The 18858-nt window shown below is 35.1% G+C and overlaps 1 protein-coding gene across 1 annotated transcript; it reads right to left on the bottom strand.

Moving 5' to 3' along the window:
- Positions 1 to 40: 40 nt before the first annotated feature.
- On the bottom strand, positions 41 to 17881 carry LOC123679613 (eukaryotic translation initiation factor 3 subunit A). Its single transcript, XM_045616985.1, has 14 exons — positions 17708 to 17881; positions 17285 to 17630; positions 16765 to 17116; positions 16449 to 16657; positions 16166 to 16337; positions 14274 to 14604; positions 11340 to 11857; positions 10990 to 11283; positions 9103 to 9248; positions 8783 to 9042; positions 5237 to 5683; positions 5027 to 5158; positions 3207 to 3605; positions 41 to 301 (listed from the first exon to the last, which is right to left on the bottom strand). Exons 1-14 carry the CDS (start codon positions 17754 to 17756, stop codon positions 234 to 236), a joined length of 3723 nt encoding a protein of 1240 aa, XP_045472941.1. The 5' UTR covers positions 17757 to 17881; the 3' UTR covers positions 41 to 233.
- Between the last annotated feature and the right edge of the window lie 977 nt (positions 17882 to 18858).

The raw sequence follows: 18858 nt of genomic DNA, 5'->3' as shown, positions 1-18858 counted from the left end.
TCTAAGAAATGCAGTTGAGAAACTAAATATTGAAAATGCATTCATATTAATAGTTTATTGTTTAAAATACCCATTCCAACATTAAAAGAATATACAAATTTGCACAAAAAGCAATTACAATTTTAAGTTTTATTCAAATTGCTCAAAAAAATTATAATTCCTTTTTCGCCTAATAAAATGAACAGTGAATGAATATATTAGGTATATAATAGAGATAAAATATCAGTTGGATTTCAACGACGTTTCAGAACTCTGGACCAACCATCTGCATCTTCTTGTGTCTTTTCTGGCTGTTCACGAACTGAAAGAGATAATTTCAAATATTATATCAATATTGAATGAATGGAGAGAAATATGTGATTAAGAAAAAGAAGAAAATCTGCTTAAATGGAGATAGACTACACTAGCAAAGGAAACATCTTATTGAAAGATGTTTCTAATAAAAGATTGATGGTTTTGAGGAGGAAGTTTACTTAGGACAGAACCTCCTCCATTTTTAAATGGGAACCTCTATTTTTTATTGTATTTTCGTATTTTACGGTGAAAAATACAAAAATTTTATACAAACAATTTTTCACAAATCCGCATAGATTTCTCTGTGATCAAATTTTAAAATTTCTTCGAAACAACCTTAAAGTGTCCATTCCATTATTCATTCACATGAAATTTTAGTCATAAATTGTCCAACAATGGAAAACATTCACCCGGTAACCCAGTATAGTGTGTTCCTAAATTACAGGTACAAATGAAAATGGGAGATTCCCCAGATAATTTTGAGAAGAAAAAGTTCTATAAACGTGGGCGTGCAAACCCTTTGTTTTCGAGAGACAGGGTGTTAAAGTTTGATTTTTATCAAAGTTTTTCGCATAGCATCTTCAAAACACAAGATATTCAACTGAAATTTGGCATAATTATTCCAATTCAGTGTTTACATCACGTGATATACCTATTTCTATTGCGAATCTAAAGCGTTACATATTTTTTGAACAATGCAGCTTTTTTCTCCATGACTTTTTTGGTGGTTTAAGAAACTGTAATCTTGGTTTTTTGTTGTTTTGCCGTATCTGCTACCGATTTTGAGAAAAATAGTATATTTCAAAACAAAATGGGCACCTTTTCCAACACGAATGCAAAATTTAGTGTTGCAATTGTCTTCTGCAATGAGTATTAGACGATATTTTCTCTATTTCAGTCAAGTTTTGTGAAATATTGTTGAAATTCAATAAAAAATTCAGATTATATCCTAGTGACTTTTGTATTGTATCTTGGCAGTTGGTGCGACTGTTACGAAAATTGACAGATTACGGAATTTCAATTCGAATCGTAAGTTTCGAATTTTGAAATAACTACAATTGAGCATCAAATTCGTGAATTATGTCTCTTGAAATCAATTTAACACCACCAGAATTAAGAGAAATTGCGAAAAATGTTGCAAATCATTTCACTATGTCCAAATTATATTATATTGACAATTGACGTGTGTTGAAATTTCATAGGATTTGAAGTCTGGGTAGACGACCACGAAACGAAAAATATAACTGAAAATGATGCTATAATGAGTTTATTACAGCACTGTTATTAGAACTGTAATGACCTAATTACGATACTGAAATAGAGAAAATTCTATTCTCTCAAAGTCGTCGGGAAAATTAAAATAGTCATAAAAATCCAATTAGTAAGCTGCGATGAATAAATTAATTATTAGTTTTGGTGCTTATTTTTTCGATATGGAGCAATGATAAAAATTCGATAAACTAATCACAAATATTAGGACTATAAGAAATAACCTGTATCTCCAAAACAAAGAGTTTTTGGTTCAATTTTTATATGACTTTTTTTTCTTAAAATTTTCCAAGGCATCTCTCATTTTTGTTTGTACCTACAATATGCTCTATTAGTGTGACGTCACACACCGCCATTTTTGGATCTCCTGTCAGTGTTCGGAATCCAAACAAATAAATTGTCATTCAAATTAGTACGTTGTCGTTGAAGGAATTGGCTTATTTTCATAAATAAGAGTATTTGAGGAACGATTTCAGTATTAATTGAAGGAACGAGGTTAATACCAGTAAGTTTGAATCCTGTATCATTCCCCAGATTTTGTAAAAAGCCGTGTTTATTAGTTGAACTTCAAGTTCAAACTCACTGGCATTAATCTCGTGCCTTCTGTCTATCAATTAATAGTAAAATCGTTCCTTAAATAATCTTATTTATCAAAATAAGCCAATTTCTTCAACGACAACGTACTAATTTGAATGACAATTTATTTGTTTGGATTCCGAACACTGACAGGAGAACCAAAAATGGCGGTGTGTGACGTCATCACTAATAGAGCGTATTTAGGAACACCCTACATATAAGTGTTCTTTCTTTCATGTATATATTTTTTACTATTTTTATAAGCTTTTAGATGTGTTTTGATTATTGGACAGCATTATGTTATAAATGAAAAGTTGAATACTCTATGAGGAAAAAATTACTTTCAATTGAAATACATTATTATTTATTAATTGCGAAACAAGTGAAAGAACACTTATCGCTCATCAACCTTGTTCATTCATTTTATTTTATTGTGAAACATTATCTTTTTGTATTTGTTGAATAAAGGTTATTATTATTATTTCACCATTACAAAAAGTATGGCAAATCGAGAATATTTCATCATCAAGTAATAGTTATTTATGCAACAAGTGCAAAAAGTGAATTTTTGCACGAGTTGCATACAACATTTTTTCTACGTTCATGCAAAAAGCAAAAAATGATTTATTGAGGTGCGGCACTAGGTGTGGGAAAATGAAAAGCGCAACTTGAATACTTTATTATTAATATCGATTTGCATTGAAACAGGAACTAATACCTACGTTACGAACAATTCAACAACTTTATTTTTACCCTCGATGTTAAAAGTGAATGAACAATTGGTGCAATTTTCAATATGAATATTTCGTAGTCTACTTTTTAAATCCACTTCTTGATTTGTTACTGCTGTAAACGTATTAGTACTTGCTAACTGTACATCGTTATTTCCTTCAGGCTGAAATATTTGTTTGTCATGATGACAGCACGTTGAAGTAGAATGACAGATGAGTGCAATAAAAACTTTATTCCACTAGTGCAATAAAGAACTTCTTTTTCCACTAAATATAGTTCAATACAGTTTTGCTTTTTGCATGAATGTAGAAAAAGGATCTTGAACAATTCCTCACCTTTCTCCTTTGGTGGCGCCTCTTTATCGTCTCCGCCACCTCCCCTCTTGTTCTGATCGTCGCCGCCCATAGCCTTGCGGGCGTTCCTCCAATCGGAGTTGTCGCGCTCCTTGGGCGCGTCCCCGTTCCTGGGCCCGTCCCGTTCCCTGTTCATGCCGCCCTTGCTGAGCGGACGCTGGTACGTGGCGGAGGAAGACTGCTGATCGTCGTCTTGACGTCTCATGCTCCTCCACGAGCTCATGTCTCTGGGGGCGTCGTCGGTCCTTTCGCGCGGCTCCCTGTCCTCCCTCCTTCTGTCGGGCGGGCCGCTACGCCAGGCGCTGCTGCCTACGCGGCCACCTCCCTCTTCCTTGTTCTCGTCCGGACGACGATACTCCCTCCTGGGGCGGTCATCGCGCTCTGCGAAAATAAATAATAATAATAAGTTTATTTGTCTAAACAGAAGATACAGCCAATTATAGGACAAGAACATTATATAGTCTTCTTCTTCCAATTCATATCCATTAATGGATGTTTGCGATAACATTTTCCATTTGTTCTTTATTTCTGGCGGTGTGTATCAATGACTGTACATTATATAGTACAAAGTTGAAATCACTAAATAATGGGTGTTTTTTTAGTTTAGTTTTTCTAAGAAAGCATCCTGGAAGGGTGAAATGCAAACTATGAACTGATGTCTTTTATATATCAGTTTATGCGATAGAAAAGAGTATTTTGGGAACAATAAGAATGACTGAACGAGTTTTGGAATGATCCTTCGGTACAAGTATTATAACGGGTGTTTTTTTTCGAGGTATATAACTTTAAGTTGGCATTACTGTTCAAGATGGCGACCGATTTAACAGCTGTCAAGTGATTTATTCTCAGTTTGGTTTGGCAATTCATCATGAATAGACTCACGCCTGAACAACGCTTGCAAATAGTGCAATTTTATTTCGAAAATAATGGTTCTGTGCGGAATACGTATCGCGCACTACGTCCATTTTATTTCGTTTAGCGATGAAGCGCACTTCTAGTTGAATGACTACGTCAACAAACAAAACTGCCGCATTTGGAGGGAAGCTAATCCTCAAGTGTATGTCGAAACACCGTTACATCCAGAAAAACTGACTGTTTGGTGCGCTTTATGGGCTGGTGGAATCATTGGTCCGTACTTCTTCAAAAACGATTATGGCCAGAACGTTACAGGCAATGGTGATCGGTATAGAGCCATGATTACTAACTTTTTCATTCCTGAATTGAACAACTATGATGTCCAGGAGCTGTGGTTCCAACGAGAAGGCGCAACATGTCACACAGCTCGTGCCACAATCGATTTATTGAAAGACACGTTTGGTGACCGCCTAATTTCACGTTTTGGACCTGTGAATTGGCCTCCAAGATCTTGTGATTTAACACCGCTAGACTACTTTCTGTGGGGCTATGTAAAGTCATTGGTCTATGCGGATAAGCCACAAACCCTTGACCATTTGGAAGACAACATTCGCCGTGTAATTGCCACAAATGTTGGAAAAAGTCATCGAAAATTGGACGTCCAGATTGGACTACATCCAAGCCAGCCGTGGCGGTCATATGCCAGAAATCATATTTAAAATGTAATGCCACAAGATTATCTTGCGGATAAATAAAATTCATGTCGATCGAATAATCCATCGTTGTTTTATTGCAATTTAAAGTTCTATTGCTCTAAAAAAAACACCCTTTATTTCACACATAATGGCTTATTTGATCATTATTCTAAATGAAAGCGTTTTTTTATTAACGTTTACTTTTGGGAACCACAAAACGAATAACCCTCTAGATATAAATTTCCCACTTACTTTGTTCACCCCTATAGGACGGTTTGTCATCATCTCCTCTCTTCGGAGGTCCGGCTCCTCTCAAATTCCTCCATCCAGACGAGGATGACGAAGTTTCTGACGAACGAGAGGGTTCTTCACTCCTCATGAATTCTAGAACACAAGGAATTCAGGTTAAAGCCGAAGAATATAAAAAAAAAAAAACGAAAATTGCGACAGCTCGAAACTTACTAGGCTTGTAAACATCCCTCTTAACTTCGTCAGAAGCTGCAGGAGGCTTGCTGTCGCCACCACGCCTCCAAGAAGAGCCGGTATCGGTGGTATCAGCTTCTCCAGAGGTGGATTTCTCTTCACGATCTGGAGCAGGTTTCCTTTCGGTATCCTTTTCCCTTTCCGAGGTTGGGGCAGGTTTCCTGTCGATGTCCCTTTCGCGATCGGACGTTTGAGGTCTCCTTTCGGAATCTTTCTCGCGATCGAACAAGGGTTTCCTTTCGGAGATTGTTTCGGTGGTTGGTCTCCTGTCCATGTTTCTATCCCTTTTATCGCTATCTCTCCTGTCGATGTCTCTGTCTCTCCTATCGTCTCTCCTGTCGATGTCTCTTCTATCATCTCTCCTATCGCTATCTCTCGACATGGTGGCACCCTTGCTTCGCCAGTTGTCTTTTCCTCCTCCACCTCCTTTGAATAAAATTAATCGTATAACATTTCTTAAATACAGGATGTTAGTCAAATATTTTATCGGGAAAACTATCGAATCAAGGCATGGAAAGTTATTGAGGAAAAACCATTTTTCCAACATTTTTTTTTGCAAATTTGACTCGTTTTCAAAATGAGAAGGTCTAGAGACAATTTCTCATCAATTGTTTTTCATTTTAACTTCGGGTTTTCTAGAAAATAGAACTTTTTTTTTGCAAAATATATTTCATGAATTTCCCCCTATTTTCTGAATGCCTAATGGATTCTGGATCCAAATATATAAATTTAGTGGGAGTTTTTTATTTATTTCAAGCTATTCCATTCAAAATCAACTTGAGAAAATTCTGATGTAATATTCGGAAAATATATCCATGTTGTCTATGGTTCTATAATAGTATATTCTAAAACAAGTTGCAGAATGGGCTTCTATTCCAACACGAATGCGAAATTCGAAAACGAGCGACGAAGGAGCGAGTTTTGGAACGCATGAGTGTTGGAATTGCCCTCTGCAACGAGTATTAGACGATATTTTCTCTATTTCAGTCAAGTTTTGTGAAATATTGTCGAAATTCAATGAAAAATTCAGATTTTACATTCTAGTGACATTTGTATTGTATCTTGGCAGTTGGTGTGACTGTTGAGAAAATTGACAGATTACGGAATTTCAATTTGAATCGTACGTTTCGAATTTTGAAACAATTTATAATTACGCATCAAACTCGTCAATTATGTCTGAAGAAATCGATTTAACACCAACAGAATTAAGAGAAATTGCGAATATAATGTCGCAAATCATTTCACTAAATCCAAATTATATTACCTATATTGACAATTTGACGTGTGTTGAATTTTGATAGGATTGGAAGTCTGTGTAGACAACCACAGAACGAAAAATATAACTGAAAACAATGCTGTAATGAGTTCATTACAGCACTACTTTTAGAACTGTAATGAACTCATTACGATACTGAAATAGAGAAATTAATATTTGATTGTCAAATTTGAAGTTTTCATTCTCGATTATAATAAAAGCTAAAATATAAAGCATGAATTTTCATTCAAAGCTCTCTCGAAGAACTATTTCCAAAACAAGCACCTCTTTCTTCAAGAGAGCTTCAATTGAGAGCTTTGAATGAAAATTCATGCTTTATATTTTAGCTTTTATTATAATCGAGAATGACTACTTCAAAATTTGACAATCAAATATTTATAGAACCATAGACAACATGAATATATTTTCCGAATATTAATTCTGAATTTTCCCAAGTTGATTTTGAATGGAATTGCTTGAAATAAATAAAAAACTCCCACTATATTTATATAATTGGATTCAGAATCCATTAGGCATTCAGAAAATATGGGGAAATATATTCTAAATGTTCTATTTTGTAGAAAACCGGAAATTCAAATGAAGAAACAATTGCTGAGAAATTGTCCCTAGACCTTCTTATTTTGAAAACCAGTCAAATTTGCAAAAACATTTTTTTGGAAAAATGGTTTTTCCTCAATAACTTTCCATGCCTTACATAACATATTTGGAGAGCCCGTGAAAAATACTATCATTGTGATGGGACACTTTTCAATATTGCTCAAAGGATAAGCCACAAAATCCAGTGACCCGCTTACGTGAAACACCCTGTACAAACGAAAATTACAAATACCTCTGATCGAGAAAAAAAAAACCTTACAATATTGACCCGAAAATGATCTGATTTCAAGATAAAGATTGGTAAAATTTGATTTTTCAATTTTTTTTTCTCATAGCACCTTCTCCCTGGCATAGATATTCCAATTTAAAAGTTTTTATCATGTTATATGCTAATTTTGAATGCAAATCTACAGGGAGATATTATTTCTGGAACAGTGAACGTTTCTTTCCTCCAGAACTTTTTTTTGTTAGACCACTGGTAATTTAGAGAAATGTAAAAAGAAACTTTGGTCCATGACTACACTTTTTGGATTATTTTAGTTATGTCTAATATGTCTAAAAACATGTTGTATGCACTCGTCAATTTTTGAATGCAATAACATTCGACCAAATTGAGAATATTAGGTTTATTTCGTGGCAGCGCCGCAATGTCATACTTGTCATTTCCATCTTTTTTCCATTGATTTTGTTTTGAATTTGATTGATGTATCAAATCAACAGATGAACTCCAAGGATCAGTTTCCTGAGTATAATAAACGTTTGTAATATGTATTTCATTAACTTCTCGTTATAAGAGAAATGTGCAGAATGCCACTGTGGCGAAAGAAAATATGAAATCCACTAATAACAGAAAAATACGATAACACTAAAGGTTTTCAAAATTTTTTTCATGTAAGGCCCTAATCTAAGAAAACAAAGCCAAGTGAATTTTAATGAACTGGTTGATTCTATATTATATGTTGTATAATTCAAAGTTCATCATGTCCAAAGAAAAGTTCAAGGAATCATCATTTTGGGAATATTTATATTTCCTAGGAATTTCAAGAAGAAAACACTGAAAAGCCATCTTCATTTGGTAAATCTACAGTGAAATATTCACAAAACGTTTACTGGAATAAATTCAAATATTTGAAAAACAAGAATCTGTCATAATTTGTTAATAGCGCTACCTACAGTTGATTTAAAGAAGCTTCACTAATATTCCCAAAATTGGCAAAAGAAAAACTAATCAGTGCATTCACCAGGTTTTTTTCATCTTAGTTTTGTCCTATCTGCTAATGATTATGAGAAAAAGAAATTCAAACAATTCTCTAGTAATCGTCAGGGATATCCAAATTTTTATAAAGATCCTGTTAGTAAGCTGTTTTAAGGGTCAGAAATAAATGAATGATAAATGAAAAGCTGTGATGCATGAATTAAAAATAAGTTTTGGTACTTATTTACCCAATCTGTATCGAAGATTAATAAAGATTCGATAAACTGCTATTATTATCACAAAAAAGTAGGACTACAAGAAACACCCCGTGTATCTCAAAAACAAAGTTTTATAGGACTTTTTTTTCTTAATATTTTCCAAGGAATCTCTCATATTTCAAATTTGGGAACACCCTGTTCAAACAGAAAATGAACTTTAAAAAAATTATAAAACTTACCCTTGACTTGTTCGGAAAGTTGTTCCCTTTGTGCCCTGATTTTTCTTTCAACTTCTTCCTCTCTAGCCCTCTGTTTGGCGGCAACCCTTTCCAACATCTCATCCTGCTCTTTCCTCTTCTTCATTTTTTCTTCTTGCTCGATCCTCTCACGTTCTTCCTTCTCTTTGCGAGCGATTTCTTCGAGCCTTTGGCGTTCTTCTTCTTCCTTGCGTTTCTGCTCCTCGCGTTTCTTCTGTTCGAACTTTTCTTTCTCTCTCAGCCTGAAAATTAATTGTCAGAATCAAAATTGTTTTATTCCAACGATAATTCTGCATACATACCAATGGATACGCCTATCTTCTTTACGTTCTACCTTTCTCTTCTGTAGACGTTTCTTGCGCTCTTGAGCCATAAGTGTTTCGAAGTCTTTGAGTTTGTCCTCATAAACAATGTTCCTTTCTTTCTTGAGTTTTTCTAAGAAAGCATCCTGAAAGGGTAAAATGCAAACCATGAACTAATGTCTTTTATATATCAGTATACCAATAAGAATGACTGAACGAGTTTTGGAATGATCCTTCTGTACAAGTATTATAACGGGTGTTTTTTTTCGAGATATATAACTTTAAGTTGGCATTACTGTTCAAGATGACGACCGATTTAACAGCTGTCAAGTGATTCATCCTCAGTTTGGTTTGGCAATTCATCATGAATAGACTCACTCCTGAACAACGCTTGCAAATAGTGCAATTTTATTTCGAAAATAATGGTTCTGTGCGGAATACGTATCGCGCACTACGTCCATTTTATTTTGTTTAGCGATGAAACGCACTTCTGGTTGAATGGCTACGTCAACAAACAAAACTGCCGCATTTGGAGTGAAGCTAATCCTCAAGTGTATGTCGAAACACCGTTACATCCAGAAAAACTGACTGTTTGGGGCGCTTTATGGGCTGGTGGAATCATTGGACAGCACTTCTTCAAAAACGATGATGGCCACAACGTTACAGTCAATGGTGATCGGTATAGAGCCATGATTACTAACTTTTTCATTCCTGAATTGAACAACCATGATGTCCAGGAGCTGTGGTTCCAACAAGACGGCGCAACATGTCACACAGCTCGTGCCACAATCGATTTATTGAAAGACACGTTTGGTGGCCGCCTAATTTGACGTTTTGGACCTGTGAATTGGCCTCCAAGATCTTGTGATTTAACACCGCTAGACTACTTTCTGTGGGGCTATGTATAGTCATTGGTCTATGCGGATAAGCCACAAACCCTTGACCATTTGGAAGACAACATTCGCCGTGTTATTGCCGATATACGGCCACAAATGTTGGAAAAAGTCATCGAAAATTGGACGTCCAGATTGGACTACATCCGAGCCAGCCGTGGCGGTCATATGCCAGAAATCATATTTGAAATGTAATGCCACAAGATTAACTTGCGGATAAATAAAATTCATGTCAATCGAATAATCCATCGTTGTTTTATTGCAATTTAAAGTTCTATAGCTCTAAAAAAAACACCCTTTACATTATCCACTTCAATTTACACATTTTATTGAATTTAAGGCAATATTTTCATAAATAATAAATATTGTTCAGTTATTTTTGTATTAAAAAATGTTGGTTGGCTGAACTGTTTCAGTATCATAAATTTGACAGATGAAAGATAAATCTATGACAGGAGAGTTCAGAGTACCAACATAGGGTATGATCCGTATATCATCTTGATTACTATGGTTAATAAGTTGGTGGTCCGTATATATCAAATTCCTAAAAAAGCAGAGACTATTTCCTCAAACTTCAGTGAGTTATGTCACCAGAGTAACCGTACTTTTATTCTGGTTAGGTTTTGTAACCACGCCCACTCCGGTTGGCAGTTGTCATTTTAATTTTCAGATTATTGTTTATGAACTTTTTCCATGATATCGAACACTCAAATACTTTGTTATTTTAATTTTGAAACAAATAACCATCAGAGCCATTAGGACCTTTTAATTGTTCACAAATTAAAAGAGATTAACAATTTATAACCTCCAAAATTCTGTCAAAGAAAATTCTATTTGACCAATGACAAGTGACAAGTGGAAGGAGATTACCTGAAATATTGAAAACCACTAGTAACCGCTTCGAAATTGATATATTCCTGCAAGATTTTGTTCTACCGGGTATGGCAGAATGAACGGATTTACCACAGAATTATTTAAAATGAATTTCTCTCACCTTGTCTGGCTTCATCCTCAAAAGTCTATCTCTTGTTTCTACAGCTAATTTTCTTTCTTCAATGGCAGCGGCAATCCTCTCTTTCTCTTGTTGTTCCCAGAAACTCTGATCTTGTTGTTGTCTCTCTTTGATAGAAGCTTGAAGCAAAGGTATTTCCTCTTGTCGCTTTGCTCTCTCCAAATAGTCAACCTTTTTCTCTTGCGATTTGAGTTTGGCCTGCAATTCACGTCTTTCTTTCTGCAACTCTTCCGCCTCTTTAGCCGCTATTTGATCAGCGTCCAATTTTTTGATGTCCTAAAAGAGAAATACGTATGAAAAAATTAATCTTTAACAAAAAAAAATTCATTTACATCTTCGTCCATCTTTTTAAGCATCTTTTGTCCGTGCCCCGTCTGACTAATTTGTTGCAATTTTTCTTTCAGATGCCTATCCTTTATCTGCTGAATCTCGTTCAAGGCCCGTTTCCGTTCCCTCTCTTCCCTTTCGTGTTCCAAACGTTTCTGTTCAGCCAGTTGATTCTGCCTCTGTATCTCCTCCAAACGTCTCTGTTCCTCTTCCTCCCTGACGGTGTTCAACCTCTCGATGTATTCTTTGCGATCTTCGATGATCTTGTGACGTTGCAAGATCTTCTGGTGTTCTCGCACTTTGTTCTCATGGTAATTTTGTACCATTGCAGTGCGGAGCCTGTCTCTTTCGTTCTTCTTACGTTGGGGATTGATAACGGCCATAGATTGATGTAAAACGATGGACATGTTGACCAGTTGGTTGCGGATTTGTTCGCTGGGCATCACTTGAAGTGTCGGTCCCTCTGGTTTTTCTTCCCGCTGGCTTTCGCTGAGGTCTATGCCAAAATGAACGCATCTTTTACCTGAAAATTTATAAATTGTATAATACCATACATTATGAATATAATATGTTGAATATAAATAAACTGAAAAATCTAGAACGAAATTAATTCACAGAATAAAGAATAATTTATAAAGTATAAACTACCAAGTGCTCAGTTAACACAAAATATAACTATAATATTTGGAAAAAAAAATAGGAAACTAGAACATGTGCTCTCCAAGAGTATCGATGACTTCAATTCTGTACCAGTTGAAATAGTCTGAATAAAAAAATCAAGAAAACGTGCGGTGACCTCTAAAAGTACCTTAAAATTTAGTAATGTTACTTTATTTTTTGTTGGAATTCGGTATTGTTGTTTAAAAACTATTGTGTAAACTTAGTCTCTGATATAAGCAGATTTTGCTGCTCAAGAGTCAGGAATAAAGAAGTGAAGTATTCTATCCAAGATATCTTACACAATCTGTAAACCAAAAACAGGGTCAAGGCGAAGAACAGAATCATTCCAGAATAGAAAAATCAGATGAATAAAATGCCTATTCAAAAAAATTCTTAAAGGCATCTGAAGAGAAAAATAAAGTCCTCATTGTGAGCAATTAATTATTACTGGAAAGAATTAGGTTATTAGAATAAGAGAAAAAAGTATAGAAACATATGACCTAAAATCCAAAAAAAAAGTAAACAATAATAATGGTGAGAAGCTGCAAAATGAAAATACCAATTCGAATGAACTATGTTTAAATGAACTACCAACGGAAAACAAATATAAAGCAAGTTTGACAACAGAACATAGAGCATAAAGAATTTCTTATGAAGTAGCAACTGCTCAACCTAATTTCCGAAATAAATATAAGCAATACGGAACTCTGAACGAAAGTTAGAATGAGCCTTTTGTTCGAGAATTATGCATTTATTTCTGTAATTCACTGAATTTCTATTGAATTTAATGGAATAATTCCATCTAGAAGACATTTGTATTTACAGGGTGAGTCAAAAATATGTACCAAGTTTTCTGAGGGTGATAGTCCCTTGAAAAATAAGTATAGCTTGATGAATAAACTTATGGCCCAAAATGCATATTAAGGGAGATATATACTTCCAAAGTTGATAAAATTGAAAGAATTCACCGCTATGTTTAAATTGCATAACCTATTGAACACACACGACATAAGAACTGTCAAAAATTAATACAGTGTTGCCATTATAACCATTTTAAATTGTATAACAAAACATTGCTCATGTTGTCTGATATCAAGAGTTATAAAGTTATACTGATATCATAGAGTTATAAAGTTGTACCTGAAAGATTTATTTTGTTTAGTTTAACTTTGTTGTTGTTTTGAATATTTTATAGTATTATTTTTTTTTTTGTATATTGTTAAATAGGCCTTGTCACCAGTACTTGTACTGTTTTAGAGGTCAAGAATAAAGAAGTAAATAAATAAATAAATTAACATAGATAGAAAGTATACGCATTTATAGAACCGACGTTCATAATACCAACATACGTCATAGGAATATATTGTCATGTCCCTGTCACAGAACATCTACTTTTAAAAGATGTTTCAGTTATAACATTTACAGGCTGTACAACGGTGTTCCTGATAATTTTAAACTATTAAATCGAAATGTTTTTGAGAAAAAGATTAAGACCTATCTCCTTGGCTCCTTATCAGTTAGAGGTTTTGGCAGTTTGTTGTATTTATTTATTGATATGCTAATTTTTTTTTTTTGATCAATTCTGTATATTTTCAATTTTGCATAAGTTCAAATGTACATTTTGTATACTACAAGAGTTAAGTGGGGGTGAACTTCCCCTTGAGATTTCTAGTGAAATAAAGAAGTTACTATTATTATTATTTTTTACATGTCCCCAACATGGTTAGATTACGTTGTCGGATTGTGATTTATTTTCAAATCCACAATTTTACTATATCATTATGAATGTATATTATATTGAATGAAATATATTTTATTGAGTGATTCTCGATTAAATATGCAAATTTGAATATTTGGAATCCAATATTTGCCCTAATTGTCCAATTTATAATAAGCAGAATATTTATTATTTTCTGTATCTACCTGCTGAAATTCAAGGTTTAGCAACTTTTGCTCTCCTAGTGTCATCGGTTGTTTCACGTCGTTTGAAGTTTGTTTTCTGAATTTCTGATATATTTAGGTATTTATTTCAAAATATTTTGAGTTAATATGAAACGTTGATTCACTATGGGACATAAAAAGTGCGTCCTTTGTGGAGAAACTCACGAATTGAGTGAAATATCGTACCACTGGTATGTTTTCATTTCCGCGCGCTTCATGTCAAATTTGAAAGTTCATGTTGGGGACAAAATTCGCTTACTGAAAATGACATATACTCCTTCTTTCTATGTTTATTACTCTGAGTCTAATATTAATATTTTTTGAATCATCCAACTCACCGTGATCAATTCGAATCTGCATATCGTTGTAACGGACACAGTTGACCAGCAATCTCTCCATGTGGAAAGGGGTGCTGAATTGGGACAGTTCAATCAAACGATCGAATTCGATGGTCTGATAAACTTGCGCCACCTGTCTCACAAGCCTTACCAGAGTGACATCTTGCAAAGGTACGATATATTGTTGAAGTTGCGAGTTCTCTTCATCCATTATGGATTTGATGACCGTTTGAACTCTAGTGCAAAGAAACAGGGGGTGGAATTCTACCTCCAGCCAGTTGTAGAGGTTTTGAAGTTGAGTTGTAGCAAGAGTTACAACATTTACTCGGACCTGAAAAAGTTAATATAATAATAAAAAAAGGGGAAATATACTAACTGACAAAGAAACTGCAACACCCAGTAGGAGCTGTTTAAATTCTAATTGTTTTTCAGGTCAAACATAGATATTGTAGAAAGAAGTAAAGGATTGAAATTTGGAGAAAAAAACGAAGGGTTTACAATTTTTTTTTTTGACAAATTTGTTAATGATGTGTTTGTCCACCGCGATTATCTATACACTCCCCAACATGTCTAGCGTTGTTGCAATAAGATGGTCTATTACTTCTTGAGGGATACTATCCCAAGCTACCTGTACTTCATGTCTCAGAGCCGCCAAAGTCCCTGGAGGCTGGGGTAAATTTCTAAGCCTTCTACCCATGATGTCCCAAACATGCTCTATGGGCGAAAGATCTGGAGATCTGAGCGGCCATGGCAAAAGATCCACATGGGTCACTTTGAAAAAGTTTAAACTAACTCTGACAACATGAGATCGCGCATTATCTTGCTGAAATATTGGATTCTCAAGCCGGTAAAGGTAAGGGAGAACATATGGCTCCACTATTTCTTGAAGGTATCACAGCGCTCTCATGTTACCTCGAATGAAGAATTAAAGGTGACCTACTTGCATGTACAATAGCACCTGCACCCCATACCATAACGTCTACTGTCAGGTGCACATGACGCTCAACATCAAACTGAGGTTCACGTCTTCCTCCCGGACGTCGTCTAACCCTTCTTCGGTCATCATGTGCACCCAAGGAGAATCGAGATTCATCAGAAAAGACGAACTGATGACATTCCACTTTCCAATGTTGACGTTCTTTGCACCACTGTAATCGTTGCCGGCAATGCTCAACTGTCAGAGGTAACACAAGATGGGGTCAATAATGCTGAAGTCCAAAAGACCTTACTCGGCGGTAAACCGTTACAGAATGGCCTTGTTCTCCTAACCACTCATCAGCCAAAGATTGAGTTGTTGCAAATCGGTCTCTAATGGCCATAAGTCTAAGACGTCGATCTTGATCTTCATTTGTGCCCCTTCGACGTCCTGTGCCTACTCTTCTTCAATTTCGGGCATTATCAAACCATGCTTGACAACATTTCATAACAGTAGTTGGATTTCTGTTCGACAAGATAGCGATTTCTCGAAATGACAACCCCGCCTCCCGTAGACCAATAATTTGACCTTTTTCAAATTCACTTAGCTGGTGATAAATCCCGCGTACACTTGCTCTAGGCATTAAACAACAACTCAACATCGACTTTTGATCTCCTCAAACAGCTGGTTTGTTGTAAAATTAAAAAAAACTTGCAAAAAACGGCTACAATATTCAAGTAATAAAAATGGTTTACATGAAAAAACCTTCACGATTTTTTTCTCCAAATTCAGTCATTTACTCCTTGCTATACTATCTATGATTTACAAAAAAAATTTACAATTTAAACAGCTCCTTCGGGTCATTCAATTCCGATTAAAAAATTATCTCGAACCGAGATTCCACGATTGAACATCAAACTATTTGGATTGGCCCGAACTAAGGTTTTCACGTAAAATTTGTAGTTAAATTACTCACCAAATCTTTCAGCAAGCTAGCTCTGGTGGGCGGTTGGAAAAGTCCCAGCAAAACAGCCAATTTCTGGGCCTTTTCCAAAGGCGACTTATCAGTTTCAATAAATCTATCGAATTCTGGATGTGCAGACGGAAGGGGAATAGATAATGTGGCTAGTAAAACTCTGCATGCCATCCTGAAAATGAAATTCCATTTGTAGTCAAATTCAACAAGACAACAGATTTATTATCTACTTCGTGATATTTATGCCTGAAAAGGATTGACATGATTTAAATAAGATTTCTACCTTTGTAGCTCTTCGGGAGTTATGTTCTTCTTCATCTCCTTTGACAATTGGAAAAGCTTAATCAATGCTGCAGCGTGGAATAGATAATTTCCTGCTTTCCAGAATACCATCGCTAACTTTTGATAGTAATTAGCCATGGTTTTTGGTACTGGCATTTTCTTTGAAATGTTCATCAAGTTATGGATGTCTTCGATGGCCTTGTAAGCTTCCTAAAATAGTACAAGAGACATGGAAAAGACGAAAACTTAAATGCAAATTTCAGATTCAAAAAAATTCGTTGCAGATTTCTGAGGTGTTTATTTTACTGTCAACTCACCTGCCATAATTCCATTTGGATGGCAAAATCCAACTGATGCAACCTAGTTTCCAAGTTCAGTTGTTGGGTCTCTGGTTTTGAAATGCTAACATTAGCGACCTGGGTAGGTAGCTTGCAAATATCATCTAAATGTTTTCTAAGCTTATCACATAACTTGCGGAACTCTGTCTTCCTATTATATTTAAGACAAAATTGAAAAGCCATTCTGGCGATGTCATGGTATAAATTTTCAACATGGGCGTTAGTTCTCAACAACTCTAGACACTGGCAGTATGATTCCCATAGGAACTTCACCCATGGCGTTAGAATGGTACGATCAGATCGATCTTGGGCATCTTCACCAGAAACCGCACTGAAATATAAAGTTCTAGTAAGTACGAGTTTTGAAATTTAGAGCCATGGAAGAAAACAAAACTATCCAGTGGTTTAATCGACTTCTAATCAAATTATTAAACGATGTGTCGATATCACAAAGCTCTATAATGAATTGCTAACCAGCAAGAAATCTTTCAGTTAATACCTTAAAAGTATACTTTCAGGAGTAGCCAAATTATCCAAGTCATCAATATCAATGACAGCTTGTGCAGATTGCTCTCTAGCATTTTCTGTTCTCTCTTCGGCCATTCGTAGATATCCTCGGATAACATTTTCAAGTGAACCAACATTAACAGATTGAAATAAGTTTCGGTATTGGAAGAGACCTTCCTTAGCTATATGAGACTTCTTGAGGTCTACACATAGTTCCAGATATCTGAACATAATCGGTTCCAAAACCGATTCCGACCAGTTGTAAGCCCATTTCTTGTTTCTGAAGACCTCTTGCAAAGTATCCAAAGCTCTGGCAGGCTTTCCAACCCCAATGAACTCTAAAATATAAAAATGCCGATGAAGTAATATCACAAATAATTGTCATATGTTACAATAACCAAAAAGGTCAACTCACCGTTTGCTCTTTTGAGAGCATTTTCCGGTCTCTGACCGTATCGTGCCATAATTGTAGATTGTTATTAAACTTTTTAAAACATCAATTAAATGGAAATTCCGGATATTTTATGAATTTACCACGTTGAGAACCCGCACGTTCCCTTGCAGGAAAAGGATTCAAAATGGATGCAAGAGACACAGAATAGGATCAACGAAATTTTATATCGCTAATGATGTCTATTCTAATAAAATAATGAATATTTGAAGATATTCATTATGTTTTGAAATATATATATATTTTGAAATATTATATATATATAATATATCGATAAATTCAAAATTTCGTCAATTATGGAATTTGATTTCAATATATAAAGATATATTTTTTTCTGTGATTCTGATTTCATTGATCTCCGACAAAACAATAAATGTTTCGGCTGCTCGAATATAGATGGCGACTGGTTTCTTACATTGATGCAAAATATAAAATATTAATATAAATCCTTAATTTATCATAATTTTGATAGCATTTTCAGGAAAAATAGGACAGGTAAAAGGTTTCATTTTGAACAGACCAATTTCTAGGCAGCTGTTTCTTTTCAAGCTGTCATCTTTTGATATTTGACAAGTGAAAACTATGTCATTACTAAAAATGGAACGATAAACGCTTCAACAAGGCACTGAAATTGTTGAAATTCAATACAAAAGTGGTGAAAATCTTGCAGCCACAGATAATATTTTTTTATGGTCGAAATTGCAAGATATTGATGTGGATGACGTTCATTTTCAACAAAACGGCGCTACGTGCCACACAAACAATGAAACAATCGCAATTTTACAAGAAAAGTTTCTTGGGTATTATTTCCCGAAGAATGATCACAATTGGCCAACGAGATCTTGTGATTTAACATCTTTAGACTTTTTTCTTTGAGGCTCTGTGAAAGATAAGGTTTATGCCAATGCTCCACAATCGATTCAAGACCTCAAAGATGGAAGTATCGAAGAAATACAGCCGCAAATGTGTGAATTGGTGATGGAAATTTCAAGAAAAAGTATATTGTGCTGCAACCGTAGCCATGACGGCCATTTGGCTGATATCGTTTTCCATCGTTAACCAATCTAATTATTAAACACTTCAAATCTCCGCAACGGTTGATTTTATGGCAAAAA

Source organism: Harmonia axyridis, chromosome 5 (genome assembly GCF_914767665.1).
Source record: "Harmonia axyridis chromosome 5, icHarAxyr1.1, whole genome shotgun sequence".
NCBI classification, from domain to species: domain Eukaryota; kingdom Metazoa; phylum Arthropoda; class Insecta; order Coleoptera; family Coccinellidae; genus Harmonia; species Harmonia axyridis.
This window is presented reverse-complemented; position numbering and strand designations above follow the sequence as displayed.